This window comes from Sylvia atricapilla, chromosome 10 (assembly GCF_009819655.1).
Source record: "Sylvia atricapilla isolate bSylAtr1 chromosome 10, bSylAtr1.pri, whole genome shotgun sequence".
Lineage (NCBI taxonomy): Eukaryota > Metazoa > Chordata > Aves > Passeriformes > Sylviidae > Sylvia > Sylvia atricapilla.
The window spans coordinates 21,368,679-21,378,462 of record NC_089149.1 but is presented as its reverse complement, the minus strand read 5'-3'; the positions used below and the strand labels follow the sequence as shown (position 1 = coordinate 21,378,462).

The window sequence follows — 9,784 nt, the reverse complement described above, 5'->3', positions numbered from 1 at the left end:
CTACAGCCAATGCAGCCAGGATTTTCTTGTTGTCTGTTCATGACTACAATTATTTTTAGCTTACTGTTCTTACAATAATTTAATTTTGTAATGTTTATTGGCTTGGAAGGTACATTCATCCTAGGTGGTTTTTTTTTGCATTTTGTGCTGTAAAAGGTCAAAATTGTCAGGAAAGATTTATTTTTGGGGAAAAGGAATCCTTCTTTAAAAGCCAAAGTAAAACAACCTTTCTGTAATAGAAAGGAAGTTAGAAAGGAAGAAGGAAAAAGCTAAAACTCTGAGCATCAGCTGAAGCCATGTGTTACATCTTGTGTTTTGTGATTTATGGCATGATGGTATTTGCCCACCCCACAAGGGAAGGGGAAGTGCTGCCCTTTCTGAGTGCTGAGAATGGAGGTAAAACCTGGGGGCCTTTTCAGCAGTGCCTGCAGTGGTGCCAGGGTAAGTCCCTCTCTGGCTCCATCCCCATCCAGAGTAGCGCCAGCCTGGCCCCTGTCCCATGCCACAGCCAGAGCCAGAGCACACAGGCTGGGATGGGGGTGTTGGGGCAGGAGGGCCCTTCTGCCTTATCTCTCCCCGACATTCTTCAGCTTTTCCATCCACCTCAGATAAACAATGGAAGGGTGTCCTTTCCCCCTCAGCCCCCTTCCTCAGGAGTGCCCATCTCTAGTTGGTCCAGAGCTCCAGGGCCTCCTACACCTGATGACAGACAATTCAGAGCCCTGCTGAAGTGGATGTGGTATTCAGCAATACAGTTCCCAGCTGTATGAACTATCCCTGCCCTGTGACAAAGCCAGAAATGTGCCACAATAGCTCAGTCAATGAACTAAAGAGAAAAAATAAAAAACCCCTGCTGGCCATAGCTGTTGAAAGGCCGTCTCCTGCCAAGGCACGGGCACAGCCCACACACACACACTCACACTGACCCTGGGGTGCAGAGTCTTCCTCCTAGCTGGGCTCACACCCACCTCCGGCCCCTGTGTGTCCCCTGACCCACAGCGCTGAGTGTCCCTGCTGCTGGTTTGGCCTGCCCCCAGCCCCGAGGTGTGGGTCATCTTCACTCACCCAGCCAGGGTGAGGGTCATGTTCACTCACATCCGAGGTGAGGGTCATTGTCACCCACCCAGCCGGGGTGAGGGTCATCTTCACCCACCCCCAAGGTGTAGGTCGGGTTTATCAAGTCCTGCCCCCCAGCCTGTGAGAGCTGAGAAGCAGAAGGCACCGGCTATATAACGTCTGCCTTTTCTAATTTTGTATTAATTTTTCCTTATTAAACCTTTTTTTCCCTTTCCCCTTCCTTCCTTCCTTCCCTTTCCTTTTCTCCCCTTGTTTTTCCTCGTGGCTTTCCCCCCCGTTTCCCCCTTTGCCCCGTTTTCCCGTTCCCGGTGGCGGGGCGGTGTGTGCCGGGCGGGGCCGGGCGGTGACGCGCGCCCAGGGCGGTATAAGCGGCGCTGTCCGGGTGCTGAAGGCGGCGGAGCGGCGGAGCGGCGGCAGCGCAGGTAGGGCTGCAGGGCCCTCGGGAAGGATGCAGGGCCGTCGGGATGTAGGGTGTAGGGATGTAGGGGTGTAGGGTGTAGGGGTGTAGGGATGTAGGGTGTAGGGGTGTAGGGGTGTAGGGATGCGGAGGGCGCGGAGCCCCAGCGCTGCGCAGGGGGATCCGGCACCGAGAGAGCGCTGAAGTCGCACCGAGAGCCGGCGGTGCCGGGGCTGGGGCTTGCGAGGGAGCAGCGCATCTCTATACAGCGTGCCCCTGTGGCTGTATATGCTGTATATGCTGTATACATGTGCTGGCAGCACCGCCCGGGGCTCAGACGGGAAGCCGAGCGCTCCCGGGGCGATGGCGCTGAGTCGCCACCGTGGCACTGAGCGGATGGGCGGCGGGTTCCCTCGGCTGCAAACACCCTCCGAGTCACTTCCAGATGTATCCGCACACAAACAGGCGTGATATGTTCTAGAACTGCTCCGGGGTCTGGGCTTTTACCCTTCGTTGCTGTCTTGTTTGTGTTTTCAGTTCCTTCCACAGGCTAAAGGGTAAAGATGCTTTTAAACAAGGCAAATTTACTGCAGTCGTGTTATTTATTGGAAAGAAAAAAAGAAAAAAGAAAAAAGAAAGAAAAAAAAAAAGGAGGAAGAGTGCATTATATATTTATTTTCCCTATGGAAAACTGCTGTTAGGTTTCACCTAAGACTCTCAGGGCATGGACACATCTATAGGAAAAACCTATGAGTCCTCATAGCTAAATTAAATTTCACTGGAAACATTAGAGTCACATCAGAAACAACTGCTAGGGGAATGAGAGAGAAAATTACTGCTACCATGGAAACATCCCAGAAAAGAGATGTTTTCTATATCTGTTTTTTAGAGAACTTTTTTCAGTCTGTATTGCCTTTGTATGTGTTACATTTTTATCATGATTGCCACATTTTGTAAAGACGAGCTTCTTCATCTTCATTTGTTGGCTAAAAGATGATTTTCCTGTTTGTTAGGTGCTAATAAAGGAGAAAATATGCTCTCCATCTAGCCTGGCTTCATAGTTATCGATCTGGAGACAAAGGAGCTGTTTTAGCATATTGTCTTTTGAGAGGCACAGAAGAGAATGCTAACAATATTTCCTAAAGATAGGCTAAAATGTCCTGTTTTAAAAACAAATGTGGATTTAAAGTCTGAAAGACTGGGGAGCAATCCTCTTACCTTGGATAGCGCAGTATATTTAATGACGAGGTTTACGGCCCAAACTCATAGCTTTTAAAAGAAATCCTTCAAATATCATGTACCAATAAATTAGAAGTAAAAATTGACCTAGAGGCAAATGCGCACAAAATATGTAGAGAGGAGCCAATGATCTGTTATTCCTGCAAAGGAAATACCCAATTCAGCAACATCCTCGTGGAACACTAAACTAAACTTTACCTGGCTGCACGCATTTTGATTTTAGTGGGATGCTGACAGCTCTTGCAAAGGCCATAACAATCCAAATTGTGTGCAGCAAAGGAGGGTGAGTTCCTGGTCTTTGTGAGTGGGAGGTGCTTGGCAGATGATTATAGAATGACTCTCCCTTCCCCCATCCCTTGGAAAGGACAGTTTCTCATGTACTAATCAAATAAACTCTGTTAATAACCAGTCTCTGCTGAAAAAGAAACTCTTAATTTCACTTATTTGCTAAAGAAATAGAAAATCAGGTGATTTTTTAAAATGGAGAAATACATTTATGTATTTGGCTAGTGCCTTTTCTGTGACAGAAAAGGAAGCAATGTGTTAGCTTTGTCTCAGGGCAAACTCAGATCTGGAGGGTGGGACCTTCTAATTAGCTGTTGAACTAATCATTTGTGAAATCAATGCTCAAATGTATCCAGGCTTGAAGTCAGAAATGTTTGGGGAAATTGTTTGCTATTATGCCTGTTAGCCTGCTCATGCATACTGAAGGGAGAAAAATAAGCAGCTCTCTGAACTGATAGTGCTTTAATTATTTAGTTAAGTCACATTATGTTAAGGACAAAAACTGAGTGGAAAAATCTACAAGTGAGCCGAAATGAACATAGTCATGCTCACTTTCTTCTCCCAGCAGTGGGTAAACACGGGTGCACACAGCTCTTTCAGGCTGTCATGAAGCACCAGTGTCTCAACAGGATGCTTCTACCAAGCCAAAAAACCAAAGGAACCAAAATAGGTCAATTAATCAAAGCAGTTTCTATCTTTATCATTCCTTTCTCATTACTGTACTTTATTTGTGAATGTAACTGGATCAGAAAAGAGTCTGATCTGTCCCGTGGCCGCGGTGTACCAGCGCCTGAGTGTGTCCTAGGGAATGACTGATGGCAATTCTCCCCTGTGCTGTGTGGAGGGTGCCCAGCTCCCTGCAAGGCTGGGCTTTTGCAGCTGTATCCTCGTGCACAGTGATGCTGTCATCGTCTTAATTCTGTCAGAGGCATATTTTTCCCAGTTCTGTTCCAGAGTTTATTTTTGTCTGGTGTAAGCTGAGCAGACATGGGCTTCTACTGATCTATTCTAACCAAATTTGCCAGTGGTTATGTTTCTGCCTGTCCTGGGACCTGATTCAATTTCTGCTGAAGTGAATGAATAAGCAAATGAGTGAAATCACTGCTCAAAACCTACCTACTTGAGCTGATTCCCAAGATGGGCTTTAAAGAATTCAGTAAAATTATTTTTTACCTTTAGGGTAAATTATAGTTTTCCTCTCATATAAGAGATCATTGCCTTAGGAAGATGACTCATAGAGTCATTAACTGATATTCACTTGTAATACAAATAATTTTTAATGAAATTGCAAAATAAAGGAAGTAATAGCTTCAGTACTATCAGTACTGGCAGAAATAAACTTGCAAGTAATTTTATATGCCACGTTCTCCACTTCATCACATTAATTTTATTGCAGTTTAGCACCATTCAGCAGTATTGTCCTGGCATGAAATTAGACGCCCTATGGAGCAATCTCAGAAAATATTTGTCTGTAGTTTTAATATTAGTATTTTGAGCAGCATTTAAATGTATGGATACACTGATTTTGTAATTTAGGTGCCTTGTTCTCATGATCAAAATGACATCTAGGTATGTCTGTGGGCATTTCATGAGTTATATAGGATTGGTATTTTGTACTTTGGTGCTGCCATTGGAACAGTACATGGAGCACAGAGATAAGAAATTTCTTGCAGAGCTCTGTTTCCTAAGCCTCTCTCCATGTGTTAACAGCTTCTTTTTTTTCTTCTTTTACTTTATTTAAAGGAACTATTTTTAACATGGCAGAAACTAAAACCTTCCAGCCTGGAGCAGCCTGTGCTCTCACCCTTTTCTTTGTCCTAATCTGTTGGGTTGATGCAGCCTCCTTCCAGCAGCACCAGCTGCTTCAGAAAGATCCAGACTATGCAATGAAAAACTTACAAAGGCTCCCAAATCCTGATATGATCAAGGCACTGGAATACATAGAAGACCTTCGCAAGCAAACCAACAAGGGAGAAAGCAGCCCTGATTACAACTCATATCAAAGTGTCCCGTACCTCCTCCCGCAGAGAGAAAGCAAGGATCAGCTTCACCTCCTGGACAACGGGCGGGATTCTTTGACTGAAGATGAGTCCCAGTGGGTTAAGGTAATGCTGGAAGCCTTGCGGCAAGCTGAGAAGGAGTCAAAAGCTGGCTCAAAGGAGAATAAACCTTACGGTCTGAGTTCAGATAACAACTTTCCAGCTGGAGTAACTGATGATTACGAGGCTTACAAGTGGCCTGAGAGGTGGCAAAAGTACCTCAAAATGCCACTTGGGCACTATGAAGACAGTTCAAGAGACAGTCCCTTCAAGCGCACCAACGAGATCGTGGAGGAGCAATACACCCCCCAGAGCCTTGCCACGCTGGAGTCGGTGTTCCAGGAGCTGGGAAAGATGGCAGGACCCAGCAACCACAAGAAAGAAAGGCTGGAGGAGGACCAGAAATTGTATGCAGATGATGAAGATGATGTGTATAAAGTGAATAACATCGCCTATGAAGATGTGGTTGGAGGAGAAGATTGGAATCCTATAGAGGAGAAAGTGGAAAGCCAAACCCAGGAAGAGATAAAAGACAGCAAAGAGGAAATTGATAAACATGAAGAGGAGATTGACGACGAAATGAAAAGATCAGGAAAACTCAGCTTCCTTGAGGATGAAATAAGAAGAGAAAATAAAGATCAAGCGCCAGAGGATGTTTCAAAACTAATGAATTATTACCTGAAGAGGCTGATGGGTAGTGCTGGGAATAAGAAATTAAGGACTGGAGGAGAACTTGAGGAAAAAAGAGCATCCATGTTTTTGGATAAACAACTTGATCCTCAGGCTATAGCTCAGCTGATAGAAATCTCAAGGAATTTGCAAATTCCTCCTGAGGATTTAATAGACATGTTGAAAGCTGGAGAAAAAAAGCAGCTTCAGAGCGAAAGGTTGGAAGCTGAGCAGGAAATGGAATTCCCAGAAGACCTCGATGAGATAACTGAAACCAATCTAGGACAGAGCGATATATTTAAAAATAATATAAACTCTAAAAACGGGTACATGAAGCAGCCTCTTATTCCAGAAAATCTACCTGAAGACCTCGATATTGAAGATATTGTCAGCCTTCTGGGAAATGACAATTTAGCTAATCAGAACCCCTCCTACTTACTAAATCGTCTTAATCAAGAAAATGATTTGCCAAGACTGTCTTACATTCCCAGAAGATTGAAAGGACACCTGTTCCCAAAAGCTGCCTGGATGAACGATTTGGAAAGGCGACAAACGGAGTATGAGAAACTGAATGAGAAAGATGAAGAGCTGGCCGATTACTTGGCAAAGGTGCTGGCCAAATACCCTGAGGTGATCAATACCAACCAGATGAAACGAGCCCCAGCTGCAGCTTCTGAGAACAACCTGCAGGAAGAGGAGCACCTGGAGCAGGCCATCCGAGAGCACCTAAACCAGCTGGGACCACAGGAGGCTGCAAAGCTGGCTTCGCTCAGCAAAAGGCTCTCCATGGCTGGGGAAGCTGATGACACACAGAGCAGGCAGTACCTGGATGAAGATATGCTGGCAAAGGTGCTGGAGTATCTAAAACAGGAGAAGTCAGAGCTTGAAAGAGATCACATTACCAAGCGAGCAATGGAAAACATGTAATTGTTCCCCAAGTATTATTTCTCTTCAATGTGTTGACTTCTATCCCAATTCAGTTGTGATTTATTCCTGCTCTCCCACTAAACAACCTATGGTAGACTATTTGCCATTGAGCAGTCTGCATATCTTTCTCAGAGCTGTTATATTGTTTATTGATATATGTTATAAATTATGGGGCAAACAACGAATTGCTTCAAGTGTTTTAAGAAACAATTTAATGATATCAAGTAAAAGTATAATATGTAAACAAATGACCTTTGCATTGTTAATAAAACATGATAAATGAAGAGTGACAATTATAATTTGAAATTTTTAAGATTAATTGGATTATTTTGTTACTGTCTGTAGTGGTTTTTGTGCAGTATCAAATAAAAAATAAAGCATTATATATATAGTTTTATTTACAAGGCTTTTTCTATTCAGTGTTTTATTGTTGATGAATAAACTATTTCTGGACAATCGACTGTGTTTCTTTGTGACAGTTGATAAAGTCATACTAATTGGAAGCATATTTTTACTTCTACAGATGACTCTTCTGAAATATATTATTTTTCCTACAAATTAAGTTGTAAGCATAAACTTGCAGTTTTCTGGGCTGTAAGAACATCAACTGGTATTACCCTTAAGGGCAGGGGGTACCTAAAGAACTTACTGAAGTCAATCAGTGTAATAACTTCATTATCTACAACTGAAAATCGGGCCTCACATAATTAGGAGTTATATCAGTACCTCTTGGCAGCAGGAGGAACATAAATGATCTGTCCAGCTGAGATAGATTTGATGATGGAACTCTGAAAAAATGTGAAATGGAATAATATGTGATCTCTGGGAAGCTCTGCAGAGGAGTCCCCCTCCATCTCTCAAGGAAAGAGCCAGGCTCCAAGGCAAGGCAGGCAGGGAACTCCCCTGTGGGGAACAGCATTGGTTTGTCTGATAAAAATACAATTTCCTTTTTCATGAAATGACCATTGTATGTCATATAAACACACAGAAAATCTTTGCTATTCAGCACCTATCTGGACACTTGAAATGTCTCTTGAGCTCCCTGCAGTTTGGACCTGCAGTAGATGGTCTGGAAAGCTTCTGGCTCTTTTACAGAAGAAAATGTGCTTGCAGAGCTCTGTGAGTCAGAGGTGGTTTTCACTGGGACAGCTTATTTCCAGGATTATAGTTTAAAAGTGGTTTTCCCTGTGGTATTCTGCAGCAGCTCATCTGGGCTAAGTGGGGTGGGGATGATTTTTGGCAAGGCAATGTCTAACGAAGTACAAAGGCTGCAGAAATAAAACTTCATCTTCTGTGTGGCCTTTACCCTGAGCAATGGCAGCCAACAGGAGCTCGGCCCCTGTTCCAGCCATTATTCCTTGAATACACACCAGACAATAAAGTATCTGATTCTCCAGGTGTGTGTAGGACCTGGAAGAGATGTCACACATGGTGACACATGACAGGTGGGAGTTCCTTAGTGTCATTCTCCTCCTGCCATAGCCTGCAGCACCCCCTTGCCCTGGGGTACCCAGGCTCCTGAGCTGACCAAAGCCCTGGGGAATTGTCTGACTGCCTCCAGGCTCTTACTCAGAGAGAGCTCAATGAAAATTTTGGATATTGGAATGATTTTGCGTGTAAGAAACCAGCAGTACAAACCTATGCATAAAAGGACAGATGTGGTCAGACACTGTGTAGAAGAGGAAATAAGCTTTGGAAAATCTGAATCCTGGCATGAGTAACTACATCACTTTTTAGAAGACCACCTCAGTCACAGCATGTGCCAGCCATTAGGGACTTTGTGGTTCATCTTCACAAACAAGAGAAGAGGTGTTGTGTTTGAAATAAAAGAATTGTTCTTCATCTAACAGAACTACATGGAAGCATCAAGCTGATCTCAAGCTAAGAAGTTACATCAGTCAGTTCTTTTTCTTCTTCAAGCCACAGAAAGCAGACAACTAATCTCCCTATGAAGTGCTTTATTTCTAACAAACTCATCTCTATACTGGAATTAAATGAAATGAGAAAATATTAAATAGCTATAGCTGCCTCTTGCTATGCAACCAAGGCTCCTGCCAAAGACTAATAGTTATACCTGAACATGCAAGACAGCATTATCCAAATGTGCATCCCATCATGAGATCTGCTCCATTAAACCACTCCAGAGCCTCCCCCTGCAGAGAGGCTGTGTAGTGCTTAATTGTTCTTAATAGCCATGGCTGCTTCTGCTTTCATTTGTCTGTGGTTTGTGTTTTCCTTATGGGTGCAGTGGGACAAACAGTCATGTTGTTAATAATGCACACAGAATGCATAATCCATAACAGATACACTATCAAGCTTATTATTATAATTATATACAAGATAAAGTGATCACCCTGCAATTTTTACTCAGTCAAAGTGAGGAGCAGATTTTTAATTCCCCTTTTGTGTTATGATTTGACAGCATCCCAGATGCAGCTGGTTTATACTCTCTGTGTCAGTGGCTTTTGTCCAGCAAAGAAAATGTTTCTGCTCAAATCTTCCTCCTAAAACTTGCTTATTGTATCCTCGTATTTAAGGTCCTCCCCAGCACACAGACTGAACATAAATTCTGTATCTGTCCTGAATACCAAGCTGCTGAACACCTTCCTCAGGATCTGAGGTAGTTCTTCTTTGTACATACACTAAAATTCATTTATTAGTACCCATAAGAGTAAATGCTATTTTGGTTTTCTTTCATCAATTCATATGCTACTGCAAGTGCTTTGTTTACATCTGCCTCTTGATGGTTCCATTATTTTGTCAGCTGGAGCTTTTAAATGAGAACACTTGTTGATTCAAAAATTAATGTAACCAAATTACTTCAACTGGAGAAATGAGATTGTAGCAATTATTTCCTTCTAAAAGGGTATTTCCACAGTGCAGCAGAAGGGGTTGAGTTGCATATAATGTGACAGTTGTAACTGTTTCCCAAAGCACTTTACAAGACACTGGTTTTGCAGAAGTGACATAAGCCATGATTTCCTTAACACGACAAAGGGGAGCCAGGGCTGGAGCATGGGCAGCCTGAGCTGTGCTTTGTCACACAGCTTCATTCTGCCATTCTTGCTGTTGCTAATGAGAGCACTAACGATTCAAACCTGCATCTCCAGACACACCTGACCCAGCCCTGTCTTCCATCAGCTCGGTCACA

At 43.4% G+C, this 9,784-nt stretch overlaps 1 protein-coding gene across 1 annotated transcript; it reads left to right on the top strand.

Annotated features, from left to right (window-relative positions):
- Window positions 1-1,471: 1,471 nt before the first annotated feature.
- On the top strand, window positions 1,472-7,089 carry SCG2 (secretogranin II). Its single transcript, XM_066326258.1, has 2 exons — window positions 1,472-1,499; window positions 4,742-7,089. Exon 2 carries the CDS (start codon window positions 4,756-4,758, stop codon window positions 6,631-6,633), a length of 1,878 nt encoding a protein of 625 aa, XP_066182355.1. The 5' UTR covers window positions 1,472-1,499; window positions 4,742-4,755; the 3' UTR covers window positions 6,634-7,089.
- The last annotated feature ends 2,695 nt before the right edge of the window (window positions 7,090-9,784 follow it).